Source organism: Stigmatopora nigra, chromosome 4 (assembly GCF_051989575.1).
Source record: "Stigmatopora nigra isolate UIUO_SnigA chromosome 4, RoL_Snig_1.1, whole genome shotgun sequence".
Classification (NCBI taxonomy): domain Eukaryota; kingdom Metazoa; phylum Chordata; class Actinopteri; order Syngnathiformes; family Syngnathidae; genus Stigmatopora; species Stigmatopora nigra.
In genome coordinates this window covers 13,031,409-13,050,949 of record NC_135511.1, presented here as the reverse complement: position 1 = coordinate 13,050,949, position 19,541 = coordinate 13,031,409, and the positions used below count along the sequence as shown (strand labels likewise).

General features: G+C 39.6%; 2 protein-coding genes across 2 annotated transcripts; one reads left to right on the top strand and one right to left on the bottom strand.

Moving 5' to 3' along the window:
* Window positions 1-129: 129 nt before the first annotated feature.
* Window positions 130-3,096, bottom strand: LOC144195767 (serine/threonine-protein phosphatase 6 catalytic subunit-like). The gene is made up of 7 exons (XM_077715594.1): window positions 2,927-3,096; window positions 2,195-2,290; window positions 2,033-2,098; window positions 1,807-1,948; window positions 1,614-1,693; window positions 1,202-1,411; window positions 130-1,063 (listed from the first exon to the last, which is right to left on the bottom strand). The coding sequence occupies exons 1-7, from the start codon at window positions 3,083-3,085 to the stop codon at window positions 815-817; spliced, it is 1,002 nt and encodes a 333-aa protein (XP_077571720.1). The 5' UTR covers window positions 3,086-3,096; the 3' UTR covers window positions 130-814.
* A 589-nt stretch (window positions 3,097-3,685) lies between these two features.
* Window positions 3,686-18,367, top strand: LOC144195810 (multiple epidermal growth factor-like domains protein 9). The gene is made up of 6 exons (XM_077715655.1): window positions 3,686-4,305; window positions 7,144-7,348; window positions 10,681-10,820; window positions 12,072-12,221; window positions 15,248-15,517; window positions 16,340-18,367. The coding sequence occupies exons 1-6, from the start codon at window positions 3,690-3,692 to the stop codon at window positions 16,852-16,854; spliced, it is 1,896 nt and encodes a 631-aa protein (XP_077571781.1). The 5' UTR covers window positions 3,686-3,689; the 3' UTR covers window positions 16,855-18,367.
* Window positions 18,368-19,541: the final 1,174 nt, after the last annotated feature.

The following is a 19,541-nucleotide window of genomic DNA, read 5'->3' as shown; positions in this document are numbered from 1 at the left end:
ATCCACTTAAAAATAACAGACACTTCCAGGGGTGTTGGTGTTGTTCTATTTGAGTTTACTTAAGAGACATAAAAGTATTTTTTGAGGAATTGTCATCATACTTAATTCGAGGAAGACAAGCAAATGGAATTAGTTCCGGCAAGTAAATCTTTATTGTAACTTAAAACAGAGATCTGCAAATATGAACATTTTAACAAGAGTCAGTTGATCTCAGCACACAGATTCCAGCTTACTTAGCAGTGAAATATTTTTCATGTTTTAAGCCCCAAGAGAAAACTGAAAGTCTGTGAGGAGTTACAAGTCTGAGGCAGTTGAGTAAATCTCCACTTCAGCAGGAAAAAAATAATTAAGCAACCATATTTTTGAATGTACAGTATATCACGTATTGGTGTTATCATTATTTTACTTTCCGAGCCATCAGAAATAATTTTACATTGGAAAATGGGGGAAATAAAGCTCAAGCAATGGAATTGCAAGACTGCAATTGAAAATAAATGAAGAAAATTACCTAACTCCATTTCCAAAACACCACTTGAATATTGTTTACTGTATAGAACAAATCCATACTGACAACATGTAGCTTCTCGCAGTCTTCCAGGTTGAGGTGAAGGGCTTCTGATTCAAGTTGCTGATTCATGGCTTTAAATGTACAGAGGGGGAATAAACAATAGTTGGCACTGTAAATACTTTAATTTTACACTACAAAATTCATACAGACTCACAAGTGCTGTCGCCACTCTCCTGGTGTCTTTGCACTAAATAACAAAATAAAAACAAAAAAAACGATTGACCATTTTGAATTTCCTTCCTCATCTTAAAGAAAATAAGGTGTCGTTGTTCGAGGTGGGATGACCCTTTCCGAATCAGGCACTGCTCTAAAGAGCTTTGGCTCTCTTGTGTTAGCATCTTTGAAGACCATAATGGAGGCTATGTTGCCACAGCGATAGCAGTAGTTAGGAGCCGACCACACCGTGACCAGCTTTTCGTCAAACATAAATTTGTAGCCCTCGTGGACCAGTTGATGTGCCCGGCAAATCAGCTTCAGGTTGTTGATGTGGACGAACTGCAGGTTTTTGGTAAGTGACAAAAAATGAAGAAGTATTAGTCAAATTAAGAGAGTTCCAAAACCAGGAAGGTACTTAATATTGAAGTGAACTACTATAACAGATGCAGTCACGACTAAATATTAACATTAATTTACCTCATTTGTGACTTTAGCCCCAAAAAGCCATCCTGCTCCTCTAGGACTGATGGCCCAAGTGTCGACGTCTTCAGGGTCAGACCACACCAGATCACAAAAGGCTCCTTTGTGAGGAATTTCCTGGTTCCGCTCAATGGTCCGAATTTGATCGAGGGTTTTTATTTCAGGGGAAAGGCCTCCGTGTACACACAAGATCTGTTCATCCATCAGCTGGTGAAAACAGGAATTGTGTCAAAACATTTCATCTACAGGCAAACTTTCATCTAGATTCTATTCTGAATAAAATATTGAAATTATTTTTATTCAGAATGTGTTTGCTTTTTATCTTTTTACAATTCAGTACTATGATTCACCAGCAAGTATGAAACAGAAGTCAAAACTAACAAATAAATGACAAGAATATAATACTTACAGCTGCCACTGTTAACATATCAAACACTTTGGTGCAATAACGCCAGGCATTTGCGTTTCCATATTTGGTCTGGCACTCATCTGTGGCAGAAATAGAAATTTCAAACAACTATGATTACTGTTCAGAAGGTGCAAAAAAATGAATACTGTGTATATTAGAATGGTGTAAAAACAGACTTTGACTCTCAACTCACCGTAAAAACCATAAACCTGTGTAATCTGTCGGCTCTCATGATTGCCACGTAGAAGCGTTATGCGGTCCGGCCATTTGGCTTTCAGCACCAACAAATAGGTAAAAGTCTCCAAACTGTAATATCCTCGATCAACAAAGTCTCCCTAAAATTATAGGGGAGTATTATGAAATGACATCTTTGGGAATATCTGATCCGAAGTTACAGTCATATAAATAGAAATACAAACCATAAATATGTAATTCGTATCCGGAACTTGCCCACCAGTTCGAAATAATTCACAAAGATCATAAAACTAGTACAAAAGAAAGGGAAAATGTTAGAAAAAAAAAAACATCATACATTCCACATAATGTGGAAAACAATGGACTTGGTTACACTAGCTTTTTACCTGCCCGTGTATGTCCCCACATACTGTTACCGGAGTAGAAACAGGTTGAACATTAGACTCCTCCAGCAGAAGATCACACACATAGTCACATAATCGCTGTATTGGTAAAAACAAAACAAAAAATAATAATAAATGTATAAAATACTACTCAGGTGGATAACTTTGAAAAATAAAATAAAAACACAATTAAGAAAGGAATCAAATGTAACAGTATTTATCTGATAAGGCATACTTATACTATTTTTTATTTTTTACTAAATTGCGAAAATATGAATAAAACATCAAGGATATGTTTCATGACCTTCAGGATATATGCGGGAAAATATATCATTAACGTTACTCAAATATTGGCATATGTAGATATGAAGTTATAACGATTAGAAATAAAAACAATAAACAAATCATCCATATAGTTCACAGCATCTCTAGCAATGCAAGTTTAGCCGTCTCATCAAAATGGCAGTCCCCCATCCAATTACTTCTATACAGAGATGTTTGACCATTCTATCTTTAGTTATTCATGATAAACAGTAATTGACTAGTTCGATTGTTTAATACTTGGTAAAGACGCTCACTTCCTGGCCGCACAGACTAAATAAACCAGTGTGCTAAACGCTGCGAGCTAGCTTTAGCTACACCAAGTTAATTAAATATTTCATCCACAATATAAGTTAAGCACAACAAGTGCGCAAATTATTCTAACTGTATGTGTACATCGCAATTATGGTTTACCTTTAGATCATTTTCTGGAAGGTATTTACACTGTTTTGCGATCTCGGCATATTTATCCAAATCTAGAGGCGCCATTGTAAGTGCCTGCTTGACTTGCGCAACTTCCTGCAAAGCATCGGAGGTTGGCCTAGTTGTGTTTTGGGGTTTCTCTACTGCCATCTACCGTCCGTGTCCCGTAACGTTTCTGATGAAATTATTATTCACATTATTTATTTATATATTTTTGACGTAGTGGCAAATTTCGACCGCCTGGGTGAACTACACGCTTGTGCAATAGATCCTGCAAACCAAGAAAGATAATACAACCATTTGTCACGTCCTTTCCTGTGAAAGATGATACTTTTAGTGAGACAAGGGCTGTATAACATTGGCATTTAAGTGTTGTTTGATTTCATTGAAAAATCTGATCAATTTGTTATTTTAATAAACGATACTGTCTTTTTTGAACTTTTCCAAATTCCATTTGTTAATTGGTAAAAAAAAAACTAGTGTGTTTTCAGTTTGGGGTTAAATTGGAAAGAGGAAACGTGGAAAATTGGAATTATTTTTAACAAAGATCCTGTCTGAGCAGGCTTGGTCATAAAAAAAATAGGGAAGATGTTTTCTGGGGATTTTTTCCCTGTCAAAATGATTGTTATGACGCCCAACCAATCAGCTAAAGGAGGTGTTATTTTATTGGTCTTCTCGGATTTCTATTGGTTGTCCGTAACGAGGCGTGCTCAGCAGCGCCACGGTTAGGTTGCAGTGCAATGACTTGTGGTTCATGAGGCAACAAACAGCACCGTACGCCGCCAGGAGACATCAATGGTGGAGTACGCATCATTTCAGGGAAAGGTCTGACAGAGACCGTTACTGGGGCTTACATGGAGAGCTGAAACTGAATATGAGGTTCACGTCCTTAATGATGTACATATCGTCGGTTCTAGTATTTATTTTCTATGTATATATCGATTTTTCTGAAGCTGCACCTCGCATCAGTCTATACGATGCGTCGCCTATTTCCAAGAAGCCAGACACAGCCTCCGACACCTGGAAGACCCTCCATACGGATCCACCTCTCCGTTTATCCGAGAACGGGTTCGCTTTGACACGGTCGTCAGCTACCGGTGTCGCTAGCCATATTCCCTCGATCGCCTTCCCAGCCGCACCGATTGAGCCGACTACGACCGATTTCGACTCCGGGATCCTTTCAGACGCAAGGGGAAAAATCGCAGTGCTGACTTCCAGGTTGAAAAGATCTACCGATGCACGCGCAGCACTCTTTGCCCCGGAGAAAACGCTCCAGACAATGATGTCCATGGTTTCTCAGCGGTCGGACAACGATGCGTGGTCGGCAGATCGGATCGACACATCTGTTACCTCAGTGGAGAATAGCCAAGGTGAGTGTCTTAGAATTCAATAATAGTGAAAGTAAACCGTTTGTCCCTCATTGTTTCGATTTCACTTACTTCATAACCATAAAACGACTCACTGTTATTCACCTATGTGTAGGAATAGAAAGGATTGCATTGAGCGTTTGACGCAGAGAGCCCAAATAAAGCACATTGCAACAATGGCCAGACCCCATCAATTCATGGATGCTGCACCCCTTCAAAGATCCCTAACATGAATTGTAATATGGTCCAGTAAAAAGAAATAAAATCAACAACACTGTCCTCTGCGCCGAACATTAAAGTGGCCTGCATGAGGCCTGTTAATAAAAGATGTGTGGCACATATATTACAGTGTATAGGAGGAGGAAGAGAGAGAGAGGGAGGGAGGCAGAGAGGGGGGCTAAGGTTGATCCTGTTGTTGTTCAATGAGGGTCTGCCAGGCCACACAGCATCCACACAAGCCCATCATGGTTTTGTATTAGGCCAAGCAGGATTTATGTTCTGTTATGATGTGAAATTACATGCCGATCTCCCAGCGTATGCCGCTTGTAATGAATGTGGAGTATGTAGAACAAGCATACGCGACTAAAATGGTTAGGCAGCCGAAGCCATGAATGAGCAACGACACTGGTACCCCCCTCCCCTCCACATCAATGGGTAAGTAAGGCTTGATTAAGTCAGTCAGAAGCGCAGTTGTCACAATTTATCTTTTAATGGCTGTGGTAAGCAGATGTTTGGGATTGTATTTTTTCCCCTTTTGCCCAGAGTACTTATGGAAAGCTGATTTCCACAAAGTGGTTTAAACAAAACATGAGCAGTGATCAGGTTTTTCTTTTTTTGGTCAAATATTGTATGAAATGTTCGGTGTCCACAGGGGAGAACGCTATTGGTCTTCTTGTTACTTCCTTCTGAAGAGGACAAAAACTCTGGAGTTGTATTTCATATTGTGTTCTGACTAATCTTGACTCCCGGTTACAAAATTTCAGGTTGTATTTGCATTAACTCATTCCTACCTAAGTAAACTTATTGAGATAAAAGTAGCTTTGGGGTTAGAGATATAAAGAATTTGATGCAAGATAAACAAAATGAATTGGTCGGCTATTGTTAAGACTTGTGGATTAAGTGGGGTTCTGAACATCTACAGTATTGCAGCATCAGTTAGATACGAGGTTGTTAAAATATAGTTAAAGATATCCAGATGTTCAATTGTCAGTAGTTTGGCCGAATGAGAGATTTTCCCCTCAATTTGACTGAATTTGTGTAAAGCACTATTCAAAAGGGAAAACATCCCAGACCTATTTTTAATGCTGTTATGTTTTGTGTTGGTTCCTCTACTCTCTATTTTTAAACAATTTTAATTTGGTAATATTGCACCTTTCCTGAAAGATTATTATAGCAGGACAAATTTCCAAGACTTTGGACTACTAAATTAGGGTTCAGATTTTAAAAAAATCTCCATTGTCTGTATACTTTATGAGGTCATTAATCAAAGCCTTTTTGAACTCTATGACCAAAATGTTTGTTTTATTTTATTTTTTATTTCAAATCACAATGAAGCTCAAGTTTGGTGCATTCCTGAGTTTCTGTCATTGTTCTTCTGAAAAGGAAACACTCATAATACATGATAATATCAACAAAGACGTCACATCTCAGGTCCTCACAGGCAGCTGCACTAAATAAGCCTTTTCTTGCCCTCCAAAATTTTTGCAGTCTAATGCCCAGAGGGAAAAAAAAAAGAAATAAAATTGGTTTTCACAGTTGGAGTAGACAAGCAAGTACTAAGCGAGGCTGGAAAGGAATTTTGCGACTTGTTCAGAACGGCCTGCACTGTTTGAATAACAGCCATGCTGTCACAACACGTCGCAACAGTCAAACAGATATACTAGACAAGGGAGATGCGAGCCCAGCCCCCTCAGCCCTTTTGCCCTGCACAAAAGTCTATTTTAATAATCAGACATAGGATGTGTTTGTGACTAGAATAGTTAAAGCTCAGACACAGTGAAAAGCCCAATTTTTAAGAATGAAAAATGGTGAGCGTGGATAGTGGAATATTCATTAGCTAGATTTCACACAATCGGGACAGACAGTTCTACGACTGTTACTGTAGCAAAGAGCCTGGAATGAGGGCTTGCATAACCATAGGCCTTTTTGTTTTGGTTACATATAAAAGTGCAAACAACACATAAAGTCCAACACCATCTGAATGGTATTTCGGAGCAGGAATAAATTCAAATTTAAGTAGTTGTTTGACCTGATCTAACTAGAAATGTGTGTGGTTATTGTATTTTTTTCACGACACTGCATTTTTTAAAATTACTGTACTGAAGTGTGAGATATTGTAATGTTTATTGAGCTCTGTAGTCGCAACACGCTACACTGAATCTGATAAATAATAGATAGCCACTGAGTGCTTGTCAAGGTCATCTTTGTGTCAACATAACTTGGATACATTTGTCAAGTACACCATTGTAAACTGTCTGTATACCCTTTACAAACTTCCTTAAAATCAGTTTATTGTTTTCAAACATGATGTGATTCATGCCATTATGTTTTCTCTAATATCACCTAATGTAAGGACACACGTTTTATTTGGTTCTTTTAAGAAAACAGATGTTTATTTCTTTTATTAACGATAAGTGTTAGTTATGCTTGTTGTGTTTACAGTGTTTTTTTATGGCTGCAGTTGGGCTTTTAAAAAAACATCTTTTCAGGCTTTCTTTATTCATGAATTTCGCTCCTCACTGTCAAGCACCAAATAATTAGATTACTTCCAGTTATTCCGGTTATGTAAACGCAGTTTCACCATTTGTTTTGACCGATTGGCGTGCCTATCTGTCCACCTAGATGGCTTCTGCAACTGCAGCGCTGGAGGTGAGGGGATTTTGTATCCTGACGAGTGCAACCAGAGTACTGGCCAGTGCTCATGCCTGGATGGCTATACTGGTCTACAGTGTGACGAATGTGAGGAGGGATACTTCACCAATGGCACCAGCGGCTGCCTACCCTGCGCCTGTGACTCATTTGGTGCTGAGAGCCACCTGTGTGACAGGTACTGTTCTAAACCGTTTCATCGCTTTATTTAATATACGAAAAAGAACAGTCCAAATAAATGATTTAAATACTAAATATTAAATGGATGCCTGTGTAAACTACTAATCACAGATTTCAAATACTACTGTTCTAGATTGAGAAATCAATATACGTACTGTATTATGCAATTTTACTCAAACCATTCATGACACATTTGACATAGTTTTGTAAAATGAACAAACAAACACAACAGCACTGACTTTGAAACAGTTAAATTTGGACCATAGCTCATAAAGGTCAAGTATATAGAAAGTTATTTCAGCATTGAATATAGTCTTGTCTTAGACTGTCTGAGCCTGCCCACTGCCAAGGCCAATAGCCTTGCGAGGACCCCTAAAGGAGCTAATCACTGTGAGTACGCAGATTAGCCATCTTTCCGCCCCCCTAGCCTGCTGTTGCTTTCAGCATTTCTCTCATTAAGTAATGTGAGGCTTTTTATTTTGATCACTACTCAGGGACTCGGACAATATGGTGGCAGTGAAAACTTAGCAGACTTAGTGAGCTGACCTTATGGACCCGTGGTTCAACATAATTTGTTAATCATTGTATTCTTTTTTTAATTATATTTAGCACATTTCTACTTTGTTATGAATTGGACTTGTACACTGATGGAATTCTTTTATGAACAGGTTATTTTCTGTCTAACACAGGGACGGGCAAACTATTCCAGTAAGGGCCGCAATGAGTGCGGGTTTTCATTACAACCCATAAAGAGGACACCTTATCACCAATCAGTGGTTTGCACTCGGGTGCTTCTTGTTTTCTGCAGAAATTTTATTGGTCAAAGTGTTTGTGCTGGATCGGTTGGTACAAAAACTTGCACCCACAACGGTCCTCGAGGACCGGTTTGCCTATCCCTGGTTTAACATCAAGATGCAGTCAAAGGCTATTTGAGATATTTCATTGTTTGTTGCGCACACAAATGTTGCTAAACCAGTTGTCTGTCATCAAAGTAAGTTCATCCTTGGTGGGATTACAAGCTTTACTAAGTCAGGTGACATTTGTAATTGGATCCTTGTTCAGTGTACTTAAAGGCCCCTTAATGAGATTTCCTCCTCTTGTCAAGTCATAATATGGCATTCGCTCTGCTCACTAGTCCGCTATTCATGTGACAAAAATGAACTTACGCACCATTCGCCACACTTTTTAGATAATGCTTTATGAGACCAAGCCACTTGAATCTGCTATAACACTTGGATCACACCTTTATTTGGGTCAGCTCTTGTTGGTATTGTCTAAGGGGCATTTTTTTGACAATACAGCTCCAAGGCTGCCAGTCTGGAATGAAATATTTATTGGAGGTGCAGATGTTTGTGCCTCTGTATTTAGTCAGATTGTTTATACATATTACTTGTAGTCAGGGCATGCGTGTATCATTTTCCCCCGTGGACAAGATAAATTGCTGGGGATTATTTCTGCATCCACCACTTTAGTATTACTTTATTGTATCATGTTGTGGATGGAGAAAATGTGATTAGAAACACTCCATTCAAAAACATTCTATTAAATGGAGAACATGATCAAACCATCATTCCAAAACACTTTTATTTTCAAGGTATCAGCATATACTATGTGTAGTTTATGTACCTCTGCAATATGTCTGACTTTCTATTTTCAGCGTCTGGTGAGACACATGACTTTCTGGGATTCCCCTATGTAGCCAAGTGCATAGTCAATGTTTTGGCGTGACAACCTGAGATACTCATTTGATAATCTTGTCTAGTGATTGTGCTTTAAAAACAGTGCATACTTATATCCAGTGGAAATTTTTTTGGCCTCAAGATTTTGCAAATGAAAATGAGTCAGTGCATATTTGTTCATAGAGATAAAAGTGCCCAATCCACAATGAAGTCCAATGATGGGTGGGTTTCAGCAGTCATGAATCTTACTGCGGAGTTGAAGTATCATGCTGGAAATAATGTTATCATTAGAAGAAAAAAATATAGTACTCTAATTTTTGTATTTCTTGTGAGTTTTGAATGTAAGTCTTTGTTCTTAACAGTTGTGTGTATGTATGTGTGTGACTTTTTCAATACTACTGTCTGAGGTTGGAAAATGTTTATTTATTTATTTTTTCTTCCATCATGTCCTTGTTTTGGAAAATGGTGTGTAGTAAACATGATCGCCCTGCATTCATGGAGTTTGTGGTGTGAACTCCATAGTCTTTTGTTTATATTTACAACTGATTAGTTTCTGTTCATGTTGAGTATTCACCAGGTAATTAATCCCAATATTTTGTCACCATAGAGATGGAATGTTTGCAAGCAGATCATTCTTATTCAACACTGACTAGCAACCATGCCAAGTGACGTAGTCGGCAGCATGCTTAGTCATGCACAGACTTATCAGTTTGGTAATCCACAACACTCTATCTCGGTATAAACTATGTGGCAAGCTGCATAGTGATACATTGTTTTTTCCCCCAATAATACTGTAATTTAAGATAAAGAAGTGTAATTGGAAGTGTTAACAGTTACTCCACCCTTAAAACTCAGCTATCCTATCTTACCTTTTACTTTTCTAATGCTAGTTTACATACAGGTTTGTAACTTGGCCAGCAAAGCAAATGACGCATTTGTATTTGCCTTGCATGTGACCTTCAGAAACACTGTTTACTTTCTATTCCCCACTTTCTTCTGAATAATCTGGAGACATCTGCTGTACGCGTGTGTTCTTCCCAGCCTTGTCTTCAGCATTGCCCACGCCCCACTAAGCATCACCGCCGGCTTCATCATTTGCATTAAGTGCAGTTGTTTAACAAAGCCCCATTTGTATGAGGACCCATGCACATGCTCACAGAAATCGCTTCCAGTCACTTGTGATTTATACTTCCATTGTTTTGAAGTCATTGTGTGTAATTAATGTTTTGGAGTACATTGTCTGGGTTGGAGGATAGATCATGCTTGACTTGGCATTGTGTTTTTTTTTCTTGTCGGAGATTACTTTGAAAGAAGTAGCATTGGGAGAGATTACGCTCATGTGTCATTCAAAATTTGTTTTAAATGGAGCCGTCTGTATTTTCTATAATCCATAAACTACAGTTATTATTGTATGTAATGCTTCAAAAACAAAGTGGGATTATGCAAGTTATATAGTTTGTGGTCTATGAATATGCACACATCTATTTAAACTTCCCAAGTTATTATATCATATTTATTAAGAGGTGGGTCTGATTCATTTTGGACATGATTATGGGTGTGTGTATATAGTATGTATATGTGTATTTTGTAAACATAATATTTATGCTCGTAGTGTGTTAAAATAGCTTTTTCTTCTCTAATGCCTTTCCAGCTCAGGGATATGTGTATGCAAGGCAGGAGTGTATGGACCCAAGTGTGACGAGTGCCACCCAGGCTTCTTCCACTTTAGCAGCACGGGATGCCAGCATTGCCAGTGTCACAATCATACCAACTACTGCCATCCACAATCAGGTGAGTCTCCTCATAATAACGGATGTTGGGACATTTATCCTATATAGATTGGGAGGAGTTTTGGACTTTGCAAGACTGTGGGAGACAAGTGCAGGTCCTGATCCATGATCCTGTAAATAGCAAAAATGAACTGTACATGCAAATCACCAGACAGAGATACTATTGTACAGTGTCGATCTCAAGATCTTTTTTTTAAACTTTTGAGTGGGAAAGAGGATTATGAGACAAAAGACGGCTGAAGTATTTGAGGTCAATCAGTGTATTAGCAGCTTGCCTTTTTTCTTTTTTGTACCATTTTTCACCCTCACTTCAGTTGTTCTACCATTATCTTACTTAAAACAAAAATGCAGAACTGCCCTTAGCACGTCATCAACAATGCTATGTGGTTTCACATTTTCACCCTTTGTTTTGAGTTGGCATTATTTTGCATGTTGAGATAAAAAAAGATCCTAAAAGGGAGAATTGTACTTTTTAGGAGATGAGCTGTATATTCAATGGTGATCAGTAGCCAATTCCCTTGCAGATTGACAGTTCCATAACAATACAGTACATTACATTCAATCTGACTAATGGGATAAGTACTCTGTACCAAAGTACAATCATCTGTAGTACACAGCAAGCGACAACTAGATTGGACAGAGAGCACTCTCGTCGAGGAAATCTCAGGTCACGAAATCATCAATTTGTTTCATCCGAAATGAGAGTTTTTTTTCAAGTTGATCCTCTTCAGGAGGATCGCTGCGCACCTTTTACCAGTCAAGGTTTTAGTCCTTCAAAGGACGAAAGGTGAAGGGGTCTATGATGATGTATGTGATGGGGGGGGGGGGGGGGGGGGGGAGTTTAACAGCCATATGTCTTGTTGCTATTATGCATGAGCAGATGGACTTCTAAGGCCTCACTTGGACTCCGTGTTCACAGAGTTGGTGGATTAACGAAGGTTTTATAGTTCTCTATAAAGACTGATCCTGGCCTCTCCCCCAGGAAACAATACAGTGCACTCAAACAAGAACACTAAGCCCAAATTCACATTTTTCTACAGCTGTATCAGAGTAAACCACATCATTTTGTTCAGAGGATGGTGCGAGTTGTTCATCATACATTTACTTGCTTCCTTACAACTCTCTTCCTTTTTTGTTGTTGATGTTGTTTTTATTATATATCATGCTCCATTCTTGCCCCAGGTTTTATGGGTGATACACCTTCCCCTTAAAAGAAAAAAAATTCAAGATTTTATGAACATGCTTTCCTCAGGTGTGTGTCTGAACTGTGAGGGCAACACCCAAGGTTCCAATTGTGAGGAGTGTAAGCCAGATCATTACCGCGGCCGTAGCACTGCCTTGACTGAATCCTGCGTCCTATGCCCCTGCTTCAACGCTTCCTCCACTGGCACCTGTCACACTGGTGAGTGATTCTCTGACCACACGTAAATGCACAATTACTGTTATATTTGCATCCTTGCTGTAACATTTACAAGGCAACGCTTTTTTTTTTTTTTAATCCATCTCGCCGTTTTGGCCAATACTACCCTCTGTTGCCAGGAGAAATTCAAGTCACAACGCCTCTAAATTATGAATTTGAATATCGTTAAAGCCCATAATTAAAATATGATTTTTTTTCCAAATTCAAGATATATAAATTCCTCGCCTAGCAATGTCACTGAGTGGGATCTCTTCCTGCACAGTGGCGGAGTGGCAACCAATCTAGCGCATTGTCTGCCTTTCCCTTCTTTCTTAATTTTACCCAGTTTTAACTTTGTAAGGTTTTTCTGTTATTTTTCATTAACTCACCCAGACTGGTGATGATAGAGAAACTAGTGGATCATTTTTTAGGAATATTCTAAAGCTTCAGGTAATTAAATCAAACATTAAATGCCTTACTTGTAGCTGGCTAAACCGTATGTGCACATTTCATTTTGGTCTGTAATTAAGAATATTTCTACAGATTTGTGCTACATGAAATAATGCTTTAATTTGTCAACAAGCAAAACTGCCTAAATTGGGATTGAGTGACCTTTCTGCTCGAGGCTTTGTCTGCCCTAGTTTAACACCCCACCTAAATGTTTTTCTCGGCAGCATTCTGGATTGATTGACTGTCGTCATGAAAACTATAATTTTGTTAACCAGAATACCGCAGGGTTTCAAATAGGTTGCAGCCAAACAAATAATCTCTTTCTTATCAGTCTTCAGCATCTCGAAAATAATTCACAGCATGGCTGGCAGAATGATTCTGGTGTAATTAGTGAGTATATGTTAGGAAAACCCACTCCTCTCTCACCTTTGTGAGAAACCCCCTCTGCACACAGCAATCCTCCTCTAATGTCAAACTCCAGGTTATTTGTGAATGGCACTTTTTTTCAACAATCTGGATTGAAGAGATTAAAAATGCTGTCTTATTTCTCTTGTCCCCACCCACTTTTATTTTTTATTTGTATTTTTTTAGCTTTGACTCCATATAATAACCTTCCCCTTCTTAAGCCAATCCTTCCCAGCCACCCATGTCCCACAAGACTCCTCCTGCATGGAAACAGCCACGTATAGATATACGCTCTGGTTGTTATGTTAGGATTCAGCCTGTTGGGGACCGCGCTAGTGGTGCTGCAATGTAGAAGGGAGGGGAAGGGACATGAACCAGGCTGAGCTGTGCTGGGACAGCATGAGCACAGTTGGGCCATTGCAGCGCCACTCAGCCAGTAACAGACTGTGGTGGGGGGGATGGGCTGTTTTTATAGACAGCATCGCTATAGGAAGAAGTGAAAAGACATTTGCTATCACATTTACAGTGTTGTGGTACTGGATGATTTGAAGCCTAGCACAAAAGCTGACCCCCAAAACATGGGTCATCTAGCCAAGCACAGTAGCAAACATACTCTACAGTACCCCAGATTAATGTCGTACAGTAAATGATTTGTGGGTATAAGATTATGGAAAATGACGATCTCCATTATGATATGCCGAGAGGTGAAGTGGAACACTGTTCTAGATCAGAATGTGGGTCACACATTAAATCACTCATGTATGATTATATCTGCACCTACTGTTGTAAAGTGTCCTTCATTTTTAATGTTCCTGCCCTGTGTTTTTCTAACTGATGTGCCAGACGGTCCCTGCCCAGTTACCGCTGTGCTACTTGCTTAACATAGCAAATACAGTAGAAAGATGGTTGAAGTAGTTGTATATCACGTCTTTTAGCCCGGTGTGTCGCTTCTCATGTTTCCTTTACATTACATAACAGCACAGGTCAGCTGCATTTGAACCTTCAAAAGCTTATCAGGAGCACCATGTGCCCAGCTGCAATACAACCCAGTCATGTGATCATCTGAGATAGAAAACACCATCTAGGCCAGTGCCTGAGTCATACCACATGGATCGCTTCATAATCGTGGTGTTGAGAATCCAGTCGAGGGCCGGGCATTGAAATCATGCTCAGCTTCTGAAAATAACAGGACAATCGCTTCAACAATTTGGATTTGAGGAATATTTTGAGTTTTTCCTCTGTCCAATTTGTTTTCTTCTCAGTCAATCATTAGAAGAAATTGTTTTTTTTACCTAGAAAACTTTGCATTTACCTTTTATGTAACTGCAGTGTGTACAAAAACATAATTTAAAGACCTTATGGTGTTTAATATAAATGAATGTCACTGTTACTCTTCCCCCTCATGAAGAGATAACCTGGCAACAATAAGGCAGCTTCTAATTCATCTATTAATAATTTAAGTATCAAGGCTGAGAGACAACTACCACTGTTTTGAAATGCCCTTACCTAAGGTCCTTGCTCCTGGATGTGTTTTGTTAACGAAATGGGATACCTGCAATCATAACATTTAACTTTATATACCATAACAATAATATTTTGTAGGATCCAAAGCACCAAAATACAAAATCGCCATCCAGTGATTTCTCTATCGCATTTGTGCCATCATCTAATTTAAACATTTTGTGAATTACAGTATTTTTTGGCAAATTTTCCTTATTAATCTCTGGAAACTACAATTATCTAATCTCGTTTATGTGGCCAATATAACAACAGCATGTATCTCTAAATAATATGTTAGAATTCACTGTACTATTATTATTTAAAATCTGTACGTCCTTTTTATTTTTACAGACTAAAGTGATTCAGGAATACCATTTCCCAAGTCCCCAGTTGTACTTGTTTAACAATACAGATATACTGTCACCTAGTGGTCTATTGTTATAATCTCATGCCAAGCATCCCGTGAGCCTTGCAGTTTTCATTGGCCATGAGAAAAAGAAGAGCCAGTGTAAACCTGTTAAACTGATTACAGTGAAGTAAGCAGTAGTCAACATAAGAATTTGAGATCTGGCCTGATCTTGTGAATGCACCTGAGGAAAAAAAAAACACAATTTTAGAACTTTGGGGAGTATGTGAATCCATTCTGATAAGCATTGTTGTGTGTTCTTGATTAGATACCAGTGGCTCTCCAGTGTGTGACCAGTGCCTTCACCCTTATTCTGGCCCACTGTGCGACCAGTGCAGCGCTGGATTTCACAAAGCACAAGGGGCTTGCGTGCCATGTGACTGTAGTGGGAATGCAGATCCTCAGGGTCCCACCCAGCTTTGTCACCCCGACACTGGCCACTGCCTCAGCTGCATTAACAACACCACTGGGCCCCAGTGTCAGCTCTGTGCTCCTGGATTTTCAGGGGATGCTCGGGCTCATAACTGCAGCCGTCTAAGTAAGTATATAACTTTAAATTGACGAAAAATGATATCGACCACGGCGCCCCGGCGGACGGTTGGTTAGCATGTTGGCGTCACAGTTCTGGAGTCAAGAGTTCGATCTCACTTGGGTAACCTGCCCGGTTACCATAGTTAGCTGAGATAGGCTCCAGCACCCCCTGCGGCCCATGGGAAGATAAGCATTTCAGAAAATGAATGTATGAGTGATATTGTTCACCCATTTAACATTTCTTCAAAATTCATTGTGAAATATCCACCGTTTTGTTTTGTTCAATTATTCTATGCCCTTTAGAGATGTAGCTAAATCATAAAACAATTATGAATTCATCAATATAAGCCATATCAACGGCATTGGAAAAACTTTAAATATTCAAAGGGAATATTAACTAAATATTTCATGCATTCTTTTTCAAAATTCTTCTTTCAGAATTCCACCATGTACTTTAATTTAGATGTATTTTTAATGTTTGGTGGTGTGTATGGATTTTGCGCATGAATTATTGAGGCAAAAGTGTCCAAACATTTTTCAGCATGCAAAATTGAATTGTGTTTTTCTTTGAAAATATGAAACCAAGTGGCTCAGCTTTATATAATTATTTTATTTTCCTGCTTGTTTTGAAATTCATGCTGAAAATGTGGTAGGTTAACTGTGGCTAGACATTTTGACCACTAGGGGTTGTACAACAATGAGACATTTCCATTTTGATGTCCTGAACAATGATGTTGCTACATTGTGATTAAACTTGTAGTAGCATGTTTGTTTGCTTGTTAGAATGAGGTCTATTTTTTTCATGGTTTAATGACTTTTCTCTCCTCAGCACCTCAGCAAGTTCCCACACCAGCTAGCAGTACCACGACAGAGCACTCCACTTCTACCGCATGGTCTTCCTTCAGCAGCAGCTCGACCATCACCAGAGCGAGGAACGTTCCCGCCTCGGCGCCCGACGGTAACCTGAGCACAACTCTGAGTACGGCCACCACCACTCAAGCCCTGCTGACAAGTCTGAGCGGCCCCACCGACAACACCACGGCGGCTCTGACCGACGTCTCCTGGACGCAGTTCAACATCATCATCCTGGCCGTCATCATCCTGGTAGTGGTTGTGCTCTTGGGTTTTGTCGGAGGCGTGTACACTTACAGAGAATACCAGAACCGGAAACTCAACGCGCCCTTCTGGACCATCGAACTGAAAGAGGACAACATCAGCTTCAGCAGCTATCACGACAGCATCCCCAACGCCGACGTGTCGGGCCTCTTGGAGGACGAGACCAACGAGGTGGCGCCCAACGGCCAGCTTGCGCTCACTACACAGGGCAACTGCTACAAAGCATAGTGCCCTTTCGACTGCGTCCGGACTGGGACTGGACTTCCATGTTTTTTTTTCTTCCCAGATCACACAAAGCTGCTGCAAATGACCAAATCCAAAGCTCCCTCACGTATGGTTAACTGCCATGCTCGTCAAATAAAAGCTCTGCGAACCAATAGCAAAATCGAGCCACAAGCGAGAGAATACATTTCCCCCCTTTTTTTGTTTTAAATGATTTTCATGAGGAATGAGTGTCCAAAGAGAAGTGTTTTATTGATGTTGTCTTTCCTGAAGACATTGTACTGCGTCGTTTGGTAATCGGAGTGTCTACGCTAAAGTAATGACCTTAACGCCAGTTAGGATTTATAGTGAGTGACCCAAGCAAGCATTTTCACATCTTTGTAAAATGGACTTTAGACTGTTTGAGTTGATCACTCTTGTGAACTTAAACGGACATCTTGATTGTTATTTAATTTGAATTCTCTTATGTATTATTTATTGGTTAACGTTGCATTCGGGAGAGAAATGCTGCACATGTATGACGTGTCGATTCATGGTGTTTTATCTTGTTCGGTAGGTTTAAGCGACCGCTTTTGTTTCTAATGTAAAATTTGTGTGTCATTTCAGAAAGAGGGACAATGAAGGCTGCTGGCATATACATCAGCTGTTTATAGCTTGCTATCATTTTTTCTTTGTTGTTTTTTTTCTGAAAAGATGCCAGTACACCTGATGTATCCTCGGGAGCGATTGTTTCAGAGGCCTCAATAACCATTTCGTAGGAAAACACACTGTCTATGATCCACAGCGACTGCAGGCCAGTGACTAGCATACAGTGTAAAATGCTTACTGAACCCTCCAACATGCACTTGGCAATCTATTGCTGAGGTAACTTGGCAGCAACCATTGAACTCATTCATTGCCAGTTTCCCCAGTTTAAATTGATGTTTGACCGTTCTATCCTTCGTTGGCAATGTGCGAGTTTTGGGGATGTGATCACTTTAATGCGAAGGTCGGGCTTGATGAGTAATTGCGATTTGTTAAACACGCTGTTTAAATGTAAAAATGTTTGAGTGCGAAACTGCCTAGCATGCTGTTGAGCTTCCTGAAACTGTTGGGTCTTGATAATCATTCCCGCGTGAAATCGGTGCCACGCAAAATTGTCAACGTGCTCCGTGACTCACTGAATTTCTTTGTCTGGCAGTTCCACTACAGACGATGAGTAATGCTAATTGTGAGATTTAACTGCTCAGGTACTGGCTTTCCCTAATGTGATCTATGTAAATGTGTACAGTGAACGAATGTGAATAGTTGTACAGGTAGAATATTGTGTGTGTGTGTGTGTGTGTGCACTCTAACTCACCAGGGCACGTTGTTGCAAGTCAGCCCACAGCTTTTTGATATATTTTCTCTTTCTTATCGTCACTGTCATATATGCAGATGGAGGACTCGAATGCACCGCCAACTGGTATTGAATGAGCAAATGTGAATAATGCCACCAAAAGTCAGAGCTCAACTCGTAAATAAAAAAGGATTTAATGGCCTTTGTGTTTTTTTTTCTTCCTCCATCTTTGGGTCTCAGCTTTTTGTTCCAGCTGATCCAGTACGGAATGTTTTAACCTAGAAGACTTCTGAAACAAGCAGCAATGGCAGTCAACTGATTCCAGTTTCAAGACAGGAAAAAAAATGGAACATTTTCATTGGTTGGGATGAAAACCTGCCGACCATTTTCTATTTTAAAGTGCCAATGTGCAATGTGGGAATAATAATGTCATTTGAGTTATGTTTACGGTGTTTATGTTGATTTCTGTTTACAGCAAGATGATGCAAGCTGTGCTACCATCTTTCTTTGAAGGATTTGTGTGTTATTCTTGGATGTAGGGGTTGTGGCCTTAGGCCAGGGGGCTGAACCAAATCAGGTGCATTGGGTGACGTGGTTGGTGGGAGAGTGTATTCAATCCAGGTTCGTCCATAAAAAAAACTGTCTGTGAGTGGTACCACTTACTACGTAAGTAAACTATCATGAGCCTCCAGCTTGCAGCAGTCGTGCTCATGTTGATATGATTCATCCAATTACAAGAGCTCTTGTCAGGACCTGTGAAGAACTACAGGATATTGATGCAATATCAATTTGCTATATCAAGATCTATGAAAGTAAAAGTAATAATAAGCAACCTGGATGAAGTAAAAAAATAATAATAATCTTGTAATTCCTTAACAACATCCGTTGTGAACATGGAATCAAAACTTTTCGAGGCTGAGAGTTGACTTTTAAAATGGGAAATCTTAGAGAATCATATTAGAACGATTAAAAAAAAGTTTATTTTTCGCTGACTGATGGACGAGTGGTTAGCGCATCGACCACACAGTTCTAGGGTCAATGTTTTGATCCCAGGTCTGCAGGGTCTCTTCATGCTTATGTGGGTTTTCTCCAGGTAATCCGGTTTCCCCACAGATCCCTAAAACACGTACAGTAGACGGTTTGAACACTAAATTGATGAGCGTGAATGGTTGTCCTTTGTGTCCTTGCGCCCTGCAATTGGCCACCCTGATGTCCCCTGCCTGATGACCAATGTGAGCTTGGATAGGCTCCAGCACCCCCCGCGATCCTTGTGAGTATCAGCAGTTGTTAAAATGAACGAAAGTTTCTTTGACTGCTTTTGAAATATCACAGCCATTTAATAAACAATTGAGCAATAAATCTTCGATATCGCCCA